Raw genomic sequence first — 13,772 nt, 5'->3', positions numbered from 1 at the left:
TGTTGATATCAACAGGATAACTTTCAAACAAAAAGCAATAGAATAACCAGCACCCCATCACCATGGCCACCATCTCTGCTGCCTGGAAAGAGTGGGTGGCCACAGCCCCACGTGTCAGCCTATATCGGAGCCCCTGGCATGGCTGGGAGTGAGGACAGACACTCCATTCATACCAGGCAGTGAGCTCCCTGTCATCACACTTCGTTTTTGCTGGAAGGAACTTGTTGTTTGACTCAGCATGTCTGAAATGTTCTCAGGCCATCCGTCTTCCTCTCGGGCCATCTGTATACTTCCACGTAAGGAAGTGTAAGGTCTGAGTCTCTCACTGCCTTAGTGGCTCTCCTGTCACCCTGGGCCACAGGAAAGAAAAAAGAAAGAGATTTGAGGAAAACTCCTTGTGTTGCAGAAAAATGTGTTACAGCTCGCTGTTACAGCTCAGTTGTGACAGCAACCTGGATCCGGGTGGGAGACCAAGCAGCACTCGGAGAGTTGGAGAACTCAGGTTTATTATGCCAGTGGGCCCAGAGGAGTTAACCCTCCAAGTTCTGGACCCCATCTGTAGGTTTACACAGGCCTTTATAGGCTGCCAGTTTTACACTTTGCAACATCATATGCAAATAAAGTATAACAGAAGTTGACCAACCAGGAACAAGCTTTGTAGAAATAAACCAATCAGGAGTGAGAGAAATAACCAATCAGGATTGAGCTCCATGCAAATGAAGTACTACAAATGGACCAATCAGAAGTGAGAGTAATAACCAAGCAAGAGTGAAGGAAATAACCAATCAGAAGTGAGCTCAGGGAACCAATAGAATTTTAGGGGTAAGTAAGCTGTTTCAAAGGCAAAAAGTGAGAGAGCCTCTGGGCCAGGGAACCGGATGGTACCGGCACAAGAGTAGTGGCCCTGCTTGGGGGTCCTGCTGGTCTTTATATGGGGCTTCCTGCCTCACTTGAAAAGAAGAGTTAATGGTCCCAAGTCAAGCTTCTTTTGCTACTGGACAATTTTCTATGAAGTTTACAGCATCTTGATTTCCTCTGTGCAAATGTCCCTTTGGTCAGCGGAGGAGGACAAGTTTTCCAGCTGGTCGAGCATTGCACTGTCATGGAGTCACCATTCTGGGACATTGTGGGCAGTGTGGCACCCAGGGAACACAGTCTCAAACCCAGCCCTCCAGAATGTCACTTGTGAGCCAGGTACATCGAGAGGCCATCCTTCTTCAGGATTGGACATCCTTGTCTGCTTCCAGCCTTGTCTCGTCACATCTCCTGGTTCAGTATAGAGTGCCTGGTCCAGCCTGGACAGCCCAGAATGAATTGTCACAGGGTGTGTGTGTGTGTGTGTGTGTGTGTGTGTGTGTGTGTGTGTAAGAGAGAGCATTGGAGAGACATAGAAGGCAGAGGCAAAAAGAAAGAAAGACCAAGAGACCAAGGGGTGATCTAGCTGGGAAGAACAGCTCCCTTCTTGCCAGGAAAGCATCCTGTCTTCCTTTTTGGCTTCTGCATAAGCCCAGGATCTCAGGCACAAGAGGAAAGAGTGAAATACATTGGTCCTGCTTAGAAAATGTGGAACTTTCTGCCTGAGGGTGCCAACCTGCTTCGGGATAGGAAAGAGAGTTGATGTAGAGGCAGGTTGGACAAAGCATGGTAGCTGCCCTTCCTCCAGCCCCTCGGGGTGTTACACGGTAAAAGGAGGAGATATTCTATCTTTTACCTGTTCTTCTGGGTTTCTGGTGTTCAAATGAAATTGCTCCCTTCCTCGCCTTCTTCCTTTAATAAGTATGCCCGTAGTGACACAATCCGTGTCCTCAGAGGGCTGACCGCTGCATGGGCAGATGTTGGGGAGAGGTCAGCCAAGCAGTCTCCGTCGTGCTGTTGATCAGGGCAGTCCTGAAGTGAGCAGCGGGTTCCATCAGACATTCAGGGCCACCCAACCCAGCCAGGGTGTCATGGAGTCACAGACGTAGGCTCCTGGGTAGTGAGGAGTTCCTGGAGCTTGGACGTGCTAGAACTGAGTGTTGAAGGGTTGCTACTAATCCTGGGGCTGGAGATGAGATTGGATGTTGCCTTTTGGGCAGGGTGATCAACAGGGGTAAACAAAGTCATCCCACCTCCGGCAGCTCCGAGGGCTGGAATGTGGGCTCCAGCAAGGAGATGGGAGTACAGGAGGCCACGGTATCAAGCAGGAACTTGCTCTGAAGGACTTAGATGCCAGACCAAGGGGTTTCTGCCTCATCACATAGGGACTAGGAACCAGGAAAGGGTGGCAACAACAGGATTTTAGAAGCAGCTGTTTTCAACTTTGACAAATAATAATGGTATCCAATCCAGGACAACTTTGTGTTGCCGGTTGCCCGTGTTCTACAGACCAGCATTTGCAATTAGGTGGAAGTGTGGTTAATCTCAGAATGCTTCATTTCGGGGCATTGGTTATATTTCTTAAGAGCCAGAAACCTGTCTTTGGGTGGAGTCCTAGTCATATTTAACAGCTTGTGCTGCGATTCTTCAGAGTTCAGACACCTACTTGGGGAAGAGTGGTAATGTGCACTCAGCTTCTTAATATTCATGTGGATATGAGCTCATATTTTTTTTCTAAGGAATCAGACGATTATGTAGTTACCCAATGCAGGTGAGTGCGCCCAGCTCCGCAGATGCAGTAAAGAGCCACTCTCTAGATTTATGAGGGGAAGTGGAGCCATTGCTCTGAGAATAAAATATTCATGAAATAAAGATGAGAACTGCACAAACGGGAGGTGACAAGAGAAGTGAGGGATGAGTCGCTTGTCACTGGGCTGGGAGCTTGGAATTCTTGTAGCTTCCTGCCTCGCCTGCCCCCCATCCCGACCCCATCCCTGCTTCCACTGCAGACAGGGGCTGGCAGAGGTCAGGTGGCCAGGCAGCCGGGGCAGAGTTGCAGCCAGGCCCCTCCGTTCTGGCCAGTGGGCCAAATTCCATCTGCAAACCCCCGCAATGCATTCTGCTCTCTGTGGAAGATTTGCTGCTAGGAGCACTCTCCTCGGAGGTACGCCTTTCTCTGCCACTACACCTCCGATGCTTCTTAACCCCATGTAGAGGCATCCTTTCCTGCACCTTTTCCTTCTTCTTTTATGCCAACCTCCCAGTGTGGCCCTGAGGTTCAATGAGGGACAGCATGTCAGGGGCCTTATGCAGCCCCTGAGCCAATGGGAACGTGCTTGGTGAATGGTGGCCAAGGGCCTCCTCCCTCCCAGGGACCTTGTGATGGGCAGTACTGGATGTGAGGAAGATGAGTCACATCTTAGGGCACCTTCTCTGTGCCAGGAAAAGTTCATGTTACCTTCTTAACTCTCCTGATCGTCTTCAGCAGCACTTGAGGAAGGCATCCTTATCCCTGGAGAAATGGGACTCAGAAGTGGCAGGGGTGGAACTGGGATATGAATGATTTGTCTGCCACTGGCCCTTCCATCGGGTGTGTGCAGGAGCAGGGGTTCCTACCAAGCATTTCCAGATGGTTTGAGGATGGGGGGTGTAACTGAGAGTCTTCTCTGAGCCAGATCCTGGCTCCTAGCTAGGCGCTTACATCCTCTGAACCCCAGAGGGGCTCACATCTTTGGCTGAAAACTGAGCCTGGCCCACTGGCTACACTGCTGTTACCAGATCTCTTAGCAGGAGAGTAAGGGCAGTGAGTGTGTTTTTCAGCCCTGAGCCCAGAGCTTCCAGTTCCAGGCACTGAACACTCACCACACACCAGCGTGCATCTCAAAACCAGGTTAGACTTCCCTCCTTCCTGTAAAACCTCTCCTGCTCATCTCCACCAGCTGCCTCGCCTGCCCGCGTACACACTCACATTGGCTGTAATTCCAAATTGCCGCTAATGGTTTACCGAGCCGTCTCTGCTTTGAGTCTGCTGGTGCTCCTCCTGCTCTGCATTCCCATCACTTGGCCCAGTCTCTGGAGCAGTGAAACCTCTCATTAAGGGATGATGAATATAAAGTATGGAGGATCTTCTATGTGCCAGGGATCAAGATGGATGCTTCATGAAGAACATTCGCTCATCTGGTAGTAGGAGCCTCAGTGTTTATCGAATGAATGAACCAGTCTAGGATCCTATAAGGAAAGCGTTGTTAATGTTAAACTGCTGTGTAATCATTGCAGCTGGATCAATGGCGCTCAATTCTGGCTGCACATCAGAGGCGATTAATCCTGGAGCCTCTTAGAAATACAGATGCCTGGGCTCCATTCCCCAAAGGCTCATATTAAGCAGATCTGAACAACTGGAATTTCTAGAGGCTCCACATGTGTTTCTCAGATCCTGCCAAGAGGAAACCACTGGTCTACACTATCACGCTAAGGGGAATTGGGTAGAAAGGAGCTCGGATTTTTGGAACCAGGTAGATATTGTCTCTCATCCTGGTGATCCACTACCATAGACTTGCATAACCTTCAGCAGGGCTCTTCACCCGGTGTGTACCTGCCTCTACCATTCATGATAGGAGGTCTCTGTGCCCCCTTCTCTCATTGCCCTCCCCCACAAAATCTGCAGTTAAGCTCATCAAAACCCTTTCCCATAATGCTCTGCAAAAAATTCCCATCATCTCCCGAGACCACTTCATTGATTGAAAGTTGAGCTTCTTTGCTCTTACTCAGCCACTACTCTTAGACCTCTCAGAGTCCAGCCCCTTGGGTTCAGGCAAGTCTTTGGATGAACACTTAAGAAGATCACATTGATAGCGTTTCTTCCAGCCAGTTAGGTCTTATTTAGCATCTGGTTGGTTGGTCTGCGGTAACAGGACATCGCCTCCTACAACCATCCTAGCCAGGTGAGAAGTCTCGTCCTATTTTGTTCCCGCCCAACTTAAAATAGGAGCCGTTGGACTCCAAAGTCAGTTCTAATGAGTCCCGCGGGTAACCCGCTGTTACATAGACGACAGTTTAGTTAATTACCGTTTTCCAGTACACTGTACTATTTCCACGTTGGTGAACAGCAGCTTAATTACAGAACTTTACTTCTCTGCAAGACAATGCCTGGGAGAGGGTCCACAGTAACCTCTGTTGGTGCATATGTTGTCATATTTAATAAGAGGTGAGAAACACAGAGCTGGAATTCAGCTGGATTCATGGATAAATGCAGTCAGTGAATTTTATGTCATATTCAGGGATGTTTGACTAGGTCAGTTACCTACAGTAAATTAATGAATGCAGCAGCAAGCTTCCAAGTCTCTTTCCACAGCTGTCATTACCTGGTTGAACACCGAAACCTTGAGATAATGAGGATGTAAACTGATGTAGTGCACATAAAAAAGTCCATTATTTGAATTTGCATAACATAATAGAATGCCCCATTTTGTCTAAAATATAGATAATTATTCAAATCACTCCTGCTTCTTTCCTTGAGCAGGCAGATTATTTCTGCCTCCTATTTCCTTGGCCAGGGGGCCACCAGAAATGACTTAGTGTGTGCTAAATCTGATCCAAGAAGACAGTGCTTCCATTATTTCCAAATCAGCTGGTTTCTCCCAGCTCTCTGCACTTCAGCTCTGCCCCCTTAAACAAGCACCTTAGAGGACAAATTGGGAGACTCAAAAATGGGCTGTGTGTGTTTTCCGGAGAGGAGAGGGAGGTATTTGCTTTGGCTCTGCTCATTTTTTCTGTCCAGTTAGACAATCAATGTAGGAAGCTTTTGAAGGCATCCTCCTCTTTCAAGGTGTGATTTTTGTGTTGGATCTACCAGCAGTAATAGAATTTGAATAGAATGAGGTCTCATTGGTGTGGATAGGATGAATTTCTTGACCACCATTTGGTGTGGAAAGGTCTCCTTGGAAAGTTTGTTCCATTGGTGTGGACATTTTGTCTTGTGTCCTGACGTGGAGAGGTTATAGGCTAATGAAAACCTCAAATGGAAGTTGAGACCCACTGCAGAGCTCTTCAGTCCTTGGAATTCCTTCATTTGTCCTTAATTGGAGGCAAGGAAAAAATATGGATTTAAAAAACTATTTATTCTGGCTCTTTCCTCCAAAAATACTGACCCTAAGGTAACGGGATTATCTCCACACTCACACTCTGGGCTGGTCTTCATTCTGGATGCTTTGTGACTACCTGGTCAACTCCTTGGAGCTGTGATTATTATGAGAGATTCATGCCTGTCTCCTACCACTTTAATGATACTACCCCCTCAAGCCTCCTCTCCCTTATACTTCACTGGTGAAGGATTTCATCTCAGTGACCTCTTTAGCTCACATGTTTCTCCAGAAGATTTTGGTTGGTTGATCTTCCCCCAAAGCCCTCCTTATTTTTGTGTCCCTGGCATTAGGTAAGAGGACTGTCACTGAACCAAACTTGGGTTCACTCACCTGCCACAAAGCTAATCTGTTGACACCTGACACCGGGTTGTGGTGAAGGAAAGCACAGTGTTTATTGCAGGGCGCCAAGCAAAGAGAAAGGGTGCTTAATGCTCAAAAGACCCAAACTCCCCAGTGACTTCCAGGGAAAAGTTTTTAAAAACAGCGGGAGGGGGAGGGTTGTGGGGTACATGATCAGCCTGTGGACATTCTTCTGATTGGTTGGTGGTGAGGTACTCAAGAATCAACATCATGAGGATTCTGATTCCAACTGGTCTGAGGTCTATGTGCTTGTGGGCAGCAAACAGGTAACTTCTTCCACCTGGTAGGGGTTTTGGTTATCCGCAAACCAGCTCAAGAAGATGGCTCAGAATATTATCTCTATCCCTTGAGGAGGAATTAAAGGTCTGTGACTTTGTTTAATGGCTAAACTGTTATTATTTTGTCCTGCTTGACTGTTTTCCTTTGTTTCTGCATTTTCTCATGTCTCGGATTAAATTTGCTCCCTGGAATTTGGGTAACGTTTTTCTACCACAAGAGAAGAGGCAGGTGGAAGAGGCAGGGGTGTCGGGGTTGGGGGGGAGTCTGTCCCAGGAAAGCCCCATAGGCTTCTGCTGGGTTACAGGGCTCCTTTTACTTTGCCCCCACTTTTGATTCTCTGTCTCCTTATGGCCTTCTTTGGTAGGAATTTTTCCTTCCTCTGTCTATAGACCCCAACAAAATGAGAGCATCTCCTGAACACCTGTCCTGGTCGAGTTTTCCACTAACTATGAGAAAAAGGTCCAAGCTCTCTCATCTAACTGCCAGAATCCAGAGTGAACAGAGCTGGGACCAAGATACTCACTTCCCACTCCAAATCAGTCTACTCTTAAACTACTTATTTCCAAACTCAAAAAGAATGCTTAAAGCCCTGGAAATAAAATAGAAAGCAGGAAAAGGCAAGATCATGCAACTAACTAGTTCTTCCAATGATTCCAGGACCACTTGGTTATCAGTTTTCCCTCATTGGCTCTGCCATTGTGGGCACTCGGCTTATCCATCTTAATCAAAGCTTTGCTAGCTACAAAGAGAAGGAACGTTTATATTATTAAACTCCAAAAAGTGTCTGAAATTCTCCTTCAATTTCTCCAGCTTCTAGGCTTTCTGGTACCTGTCTTGTGCCCTACATATATTTTGACATGAAAATAGCCTGTAGCTATAAATATTTACCAATACAGCTGTGGTGCTGACTTTGGCTAACCCACATGAAAACGCTGCATCGGAAGCTTATCGGGAGCTCACAGCAGCCATGAGAAGGCTAGAGAAGCATGCTGGGTGATGGGCAGAAGTCAAGGCTGGTCCAAAGCTGGGAGACAAGATCCAGGAGGATGGCCACAGAGTAGGAAGTTTGTTGAAGCTCTACCACTGTAATGGATGGAGCGTCCACCATTTCCTGTCTCTGTATCTCTTTGTTCAAGGTTCAGGTTCAGTTCTATAGTTCTTACTTGGGTCACGGGCCTATCTTTTGGCTACAGGTAGGCAGGGCACTGCCAGATGTTACCCGGTAGGGAAAAAGTGATTCCCCAAAAGCAAATAAACCATGGTCTTCTTAGGAAGGGGGACTTGGTGCTTGATGGCACTAAAACAGCCAAGGCCTAATATAGTGATTTAAACACTATTAAAAATAGTTTGATATGCAAGAATAGAAACAAAGCATATAAATGAAACACAGGGAAGGGCAAGATTGCACAGAGCAGGATCAACTAAGACGAGAACTTGGATTTGGTTTTTGCATATTTTGCAAAGTGTTGAGGGAGTCAGTAAGAGACACTGCATGCTCCATATTGTCTGTGACTGAGTAAAGCCCTGGTACTTTCTAGCCACTTCCCCCAGTTACACCCACCACACTTGCCACCCTGAGGTGTCCCCCAGCTGAGAGCTGGTCTCCCAGCATCAGTGAGCTGAGCTCTGCTGTGTGGGGCTTCGGATCACTGGAATGTTGGCTCTGCCCATGGGGCTTTGTCAATGATTTCTGATGTGGTTTCCGTCTCTGACACCAAACCACTCCCCGCAGGGTCTTCCACCCTCAAACCTGTTGGCTTCCTTATCTTCAGATTTCTTCTTGGCTTAGACTGAGTTCTTCATTGTTGTATGGGTGTTGTCAGCTTTCTTGTTCGGGAAAGACAGCCCTGTGTGCCAGTCATGAACTCAGCAGTTGTGGAAAGAGCAGTGGCCCTGCATTTGACATGCCAGGGGGCGTTGGGAGCCCAGGGTAGACTGCGGAGACAGCGCCTTCGCCTGGGAAAGGCTGGGATAAGGTTTCGTCCCATGTGCTCCCTCCCGTATGAGAGGGGAACTCACACCAGTTTTTCAGGTTTGCCTCTTCCGGAAGAATATCCTCTCCCGCCAGCCTCAGAGGAGCTCAAAGCAGCCACTGGAATGGCCCTTGGATTTGTGTGGCTCCTTCTTTTTTCTTTTGAAAGCACATTCAAGACTTTTACATTTTGTGGTATTTCTAACAACCCTACGAGGTGGGCAGGGGACAGGTTCCTCTCTCTGCTGTATGGGTGTCAGCATTAGACAGCTGTGATGTTCTGTCTCAGAGCAGAGCTTTGACATGGTATTTCTCTGGGAGTTTGACACCAGGGAAGCATAGGCAGTGGAAACAAACTTGCCTGGCACATTAGTACTAACTCCTAACACCTCATTGAGGGGCTGGTGTGGCTTTTCCGTGGACACCGTGGGGCTTCGTACCCCACCTCACAGGGAAGAAACTGAGGAAGCAGATCACATAGTCTTTGTCAAATTAGCTTTCAAGCAGTTTGGTCTCTTTGATTTATTCTGACACTTCAGACAAAAATATCAAAGAATGATATCTGTTCTGTTTTCTTTCTTATGCAAATATGTAAGTGAACGACTTCCTTGATGCCATTCACCATATGGAAAAAGAGTGAGGTGTGAGGGTAACTTATCTCAACAACCTCAACATGCCTGATACCAGGAAGGTCAGCTGACTCCTGGGAAGTCCCTTCGCTCACCATCCCATCCCTCATCCTCATCCAGGACCCCACGCGCCTTCCAGACAGGGGCCTGTCCCCTCCCCGGCATCTCTGGAGATCTTGCGTACCCCAGGCTTCCGGAGCTGCCTCTTCCACTTACTGGGGATATGACTCTGGGGAGGTCACTGACCTTCCTGAACCCAAGCGTCTTTCTGTGTAAAGTGGGGATGATCACATGGAGTCTTTTGAGCGTTGTGAACACTAAATGGCAAATGCGTGGGGCATGTTAGGGGCTCAAGGACCATTTCCTATTATTAATCTCATGGGACTCCTGCCTTCTGCTATTTCTGCCAGTTGTTCAAAGCATCTTCTCCCAAAGGTTGCCTCTGGGTGTGACAGTGATTCTAAGCAGAGAGCAGAAGGGAGCTGCCAAGTCCTGCTTGAAGGGTTTTTGCTACCCGGGGGCAGTGTCTTCGGCTCCTGGTACCCCAGGTCACTGAGGGCTGGCCATATGGTTGAGGGGAGGTGGGAGAAATGGGGGCATGGTCACCCACTGCCCAGCAGGCTGAGCAGACGTGGGGTCTCTGGCCTCCGAGAGTTTGTAGAAAGCCAGGCTTGGCTCCCGTTAGGGCTTGGCCTGACCTTCCTGTGCTCGCCCTCCAGGACAAAGAAGTGAATCTGGAGCAGGTGCATCGGCGTATGAACAGCCTCATGGATGAAGACATCGCTCACAAGCAGATTTCCCCAGCGTCCATTGAGCTCTCGGCCCTGGAGATGGGGGGCCTGGCCCCCAGCCAGGCCTTGGAGCCGACGCGGGAGTACCAGAACACGCAGCTGTCGGTCAGCACCTTTCTGCCCGAGCAAAGCAGCCACGGCACCAGCCGGACACTCTCGTCGGGGCCCGGCAGCAACCTGCCTCTGCCCCTGAGCAGCTCGGCCACCATGCCCTCCATGCAGTGCAAACACAGGTCGCCCAACGGGGGGCTGTTCCGCCAGAGCCCCGTGAAGACCCCCATCCCCATGTCCTTCCAGCCGGTGCCCGGAGGCGTCCTTCCAGAGGCCCTGGACACCTCCCACGGCACCTCCATCTGACCGCGCCGCCTGCCCGCCCGCCCGTCCACCCACCCGACCAGCAGAGCTTTTTAATACCGGAAAATGACGACACAGACCACACACACACCGACACACGCACACGTACACACAGACACAGAGACTCTTTCATTTTTCTTGTATATACGTGTAAATAATGACAGAATGGAGTGGGGTAAAAGTGTATTTTGAATATTCCCAATTTTCGAAGTCAGTAAAAAAAAAAAAACACAAAAACTGTATGAATGACTTTGTAAATTTTGTTCTATATGAATAAAAAGGCAAATTACTTGTGATCATTCTGAAGTGCCAAAGAAGCCCCCCCTGTTCCCGGGCCTTTCTGAGGACGAGGGCAGGAGGGGCCATCAAAGAAGGAGCCCCTCTGGCTGATGGGGCTGGGGAGGTGAGCAGCCAGTCCCTGTGCAGGAGCCCCTGGTGCTGCCTGCTGCCCAGGAAAACGGTTGGTTTCCTGCCCTGCTCCTCTGCTCCTGGCCCTTTGTTCCTCTCAGTCCTCTGGGTAGATAAAGGGTGAGCCTCGAGCCCGCCTCGGCCTGGCCCCTGGGTCGCTGTGCTGTAAGGTGATCAGCTCTGCCCGTCAGCCTGAGACCGAGGAGGCTCCCAGGACCCAGGGCGGTGCTGTGGGTCCCCCCACTGCGTGCCGCTGTGTTCCACTGGCCCAAGAGAAGCATCCAGGCTGAGGCCACCATCTCTGAGGGCTCTGAGGCTGATGTGCTCTAGTTATGCTGTTGGCCTTGTTTTTTTTTTTTTTACTTTTTTTCCCCCTAATTAGAAGAATCAACAAGTAATTGACTATGGGAGAAGAAGGGTAGGTCCCCCTCATTGCCTCGGGGAGGCTGGGCAGAGGTGGGCTTGGCTTTGTCCATAAGGATGGGGAGGTGTGAGGTGTGCTGTGTGGACCAGGTGAGGTGGTGGGACGAGAAGACAGGTGGGGGGAGAGTATTCCCTTGGGGTGGGACTCATGGTTTCAGGTCAGAGAATCCTGTTGAAGGAGGGGAGAGAGGTACCCCAGGTGAGCAGACCCACACTCTAAGTGATGGGAGTGCCTGGAATAGGTAAAAAGGACCATGTTTGTTCAGGTAAGAGGAAGCCTTGGCTCCTAGCCAAAGAACAGCGTAACTCTGTGTGGTGTGAAGACAAGTGATTCCCAGCCCCCAGGGACATAGCTTCAAAAGCAAAAGGATGTCTCTGGGTCTTAAACCCTGCAGGAGGGTCTGCCAAACAGGGCCAGGACCCAGAAGGGGCCCTCACGTCATTTCACCACCTTCTCTAGACTGGAAGACCTCATCCTGTGATCCAGCCCTTAGCAGGGACCCTCCCGGCTGAGAGCATCAGATAGTCTCTGAGATTCCGGGCCTATCCCTGAGCTGGCAAACCTGCTAGGAAACTCTGTTTCTTAAGGCTAAGACAACCTGACAGCCCTCCCTCCCGCCCTTACCCTTTCTGGGGCAATTAAACTGTAGAATCAGAGAGGGGGTTAGGGGAAAGATGCCAGCTGCAGAGTGATCCCAGCCATCTGAGCTGTCTCACTTCAGCTCTTCTCCTTCTGGAGACCAGGGTGATTCTGCTCACCTAACATGCCGGGGTGGTCAACACAGCCCATGTCTGGCACTGGGAGGGGCGGGGCTCCCTCCCCCAGCAGTCAGTCCTCAGAGGGCTGAGAGCTCAGGTCTGTGGTGGTGGAGAAATACGAAGTCCTATTGATTGCCTCTCCTCTAGCCTTGTAGAGTTACCCCAGAGGAGTATTTATGAGGGTGATAACCAGCCCAGGATTGATTTCTTTCCCAAAGTCCCACGTGATATGATTGAGCAGTAAGGAACGGCTGCATCGCACAGTCAGCTAAAAGCTCCCTGGGGATAAGAGTGTTTATAATGATGTTATTTATCTCTGGATGCTGAGAATGGCCCGATATTAGTGCTACCACGGTGATCCATTGACATTTGTCCAATCAGAGCGTATAGAGCCCAGAGCTGGGTGCAGGCACGTGAGGAAGCCGTGGTGGGTGACACTTACCCTGAGGAAAAACAGGCTTCATTTTCTTCCCATCAGCACTTTGGGCTCGAGGGAGTCCTGCGCTGGATGGTTAATTTTTTCATATATATTTCTCTATTTTTTTAAACAAATTCTGGTCTCACTGCCTTATCCCACCCACACTCAAGTCTTTTTGTTTGTTTGTTTCCCTGAAATGACCTGCCTTCTGGGGTATACCATGGGTGTCTTCTCGGGCAGCTTTGCTTAGAATGGATGTCAGGGAGAGGAGAGAGAGGGGGTGTGTGTGTGTGTGTATATGTGTGCGCGCGCGTGTGTGCGTGTGTCAGAGAGAAAGAGAATAAGATAGCAGGTGCCTCTCTGAGGGAAAGATACTCTGCTTATAAAAAAAAAAGGAATCTTAACACCTCATGGTGTTATTCCTCACCAGGTTATGTTATTTTTTAAAATCTCCTACCCTTGGCATGAGGGGAAATGATTGAGATTCAAGCAAGTTCTATAGAAAAAATTCTTCCCGACTCAGATTTCTGTGTCAAGCTCAGAATGTATCTTTTTTTTTTCATGCTTTGCTCTTTGGATTTATAACTCTGTTTAGATGATTCCATACATTTTAGGTATATTTTGTGCCTTCAGACACTGCAAATAATAATCAGCATTTGGATTAAAGTTGTTTAATAATAAAACTTGACTTTGCTCCCTACCCTCTTCTTCTCTCGGGTCAAGAAATGCTCTCTGCTTGTTCCTGGGCGTGAGCTGGGTTCCATCCCACTGGTGTGGACGGTCATGAGTGAAAATTCTTAGGCCTCAGATACGATTGAAGGTAGAGGCACCCCCTCCCCTCCCAGTCTGTATACAGTCTCCCCACATCGACTGGGGAGCAATGTGAGGGACCAGCTGAGAAGTAATCCTAATTTTTGGTTATCCTAAGAGTTTCCTGTAATATGGGATTTCTTGGAAAATTCCTAGGAGAGAATTGGGCCACACAACCTCGGGAAGTGTTTCCATGGCCTTGCGGAATGAAGATTCTTTTAAGCATTGTGTGACTTTGTTTCTTCTCTCAACTCTATACCTGCTCTGACCTCAGAGAAGTTGCTTCACTGTGCTTCAGCCTTAGGGCTAAGGAGCTATCATCCTTTGAGGACTCACAGCTTGGCTTCTCAATATTTGGCACACAGAAGGTCCATGGGTACCAATTTCCAGTGAACATCCAGATGCCCTGTCATTTCTATGGCCCCGGGATCACCAGCCTGGGCCCTGGACCTCCAGATTCACATGCTCCCCAGCCTCACCTTTTGCATCACAAGTTCCCGCTCTGACTTCCAGGCCTTTGTGGGAGAAACAGCCCCACTGCCAGCCTTGGGCCAAATAGGACTGACTTGAGGA

General features: G+C 49.0%; 1 protein-coding gene across 4 annotated transcripts in view; it reads left to right on the top strand.

Annotated features, from left to right (window-relative positions):
* The window catches only part of GRID1 (glutamate ionotropic receptor delta type subunit 1), a 627,303-nt gene extending 616,623 nt beyond the window's left edge, over positions 1–10,680 (top strand). For 3 of the 4 annotated variants that reach the window (XM_074374325.1, XM_074374324.1, XM_074374326.1), the window contains one exon: positions 9,956–10,680. In XM_074374325.1, the coding sequence (XP_074230426.1) occupies positions 9,956–10,384 (429 nt within the window). In that variant the 3' untranslated portion in view covers positions 10,385–10,680. The remainder of the gene's footprint in view (positions 1–9,955) is intronic. The other variant, XM_074374328.1, reaches the window with a different exon arrangement.
* Positions 10,681–13,772: the final 3,092 nt, after the last annotated feature.

The sequence above is a fragment of the Camelus bactrianus genome, chromosome 11 (genome assembly GCF_048773025.1).
Source record: "Camelus bactrianus isolate YW-2024 breed Bactrian camel chromosome 11, ASM4877302v1, whole genome shotgun sequence".
NCBI lineage: Eukaryota > Metazoa > Chordata > Mammalia > Artiodactyla > Camelidae > Camelus > Camelus bactrianus.
This window is presented reverse-complemented; position numbering and strand designations above follow the sequence as displayed.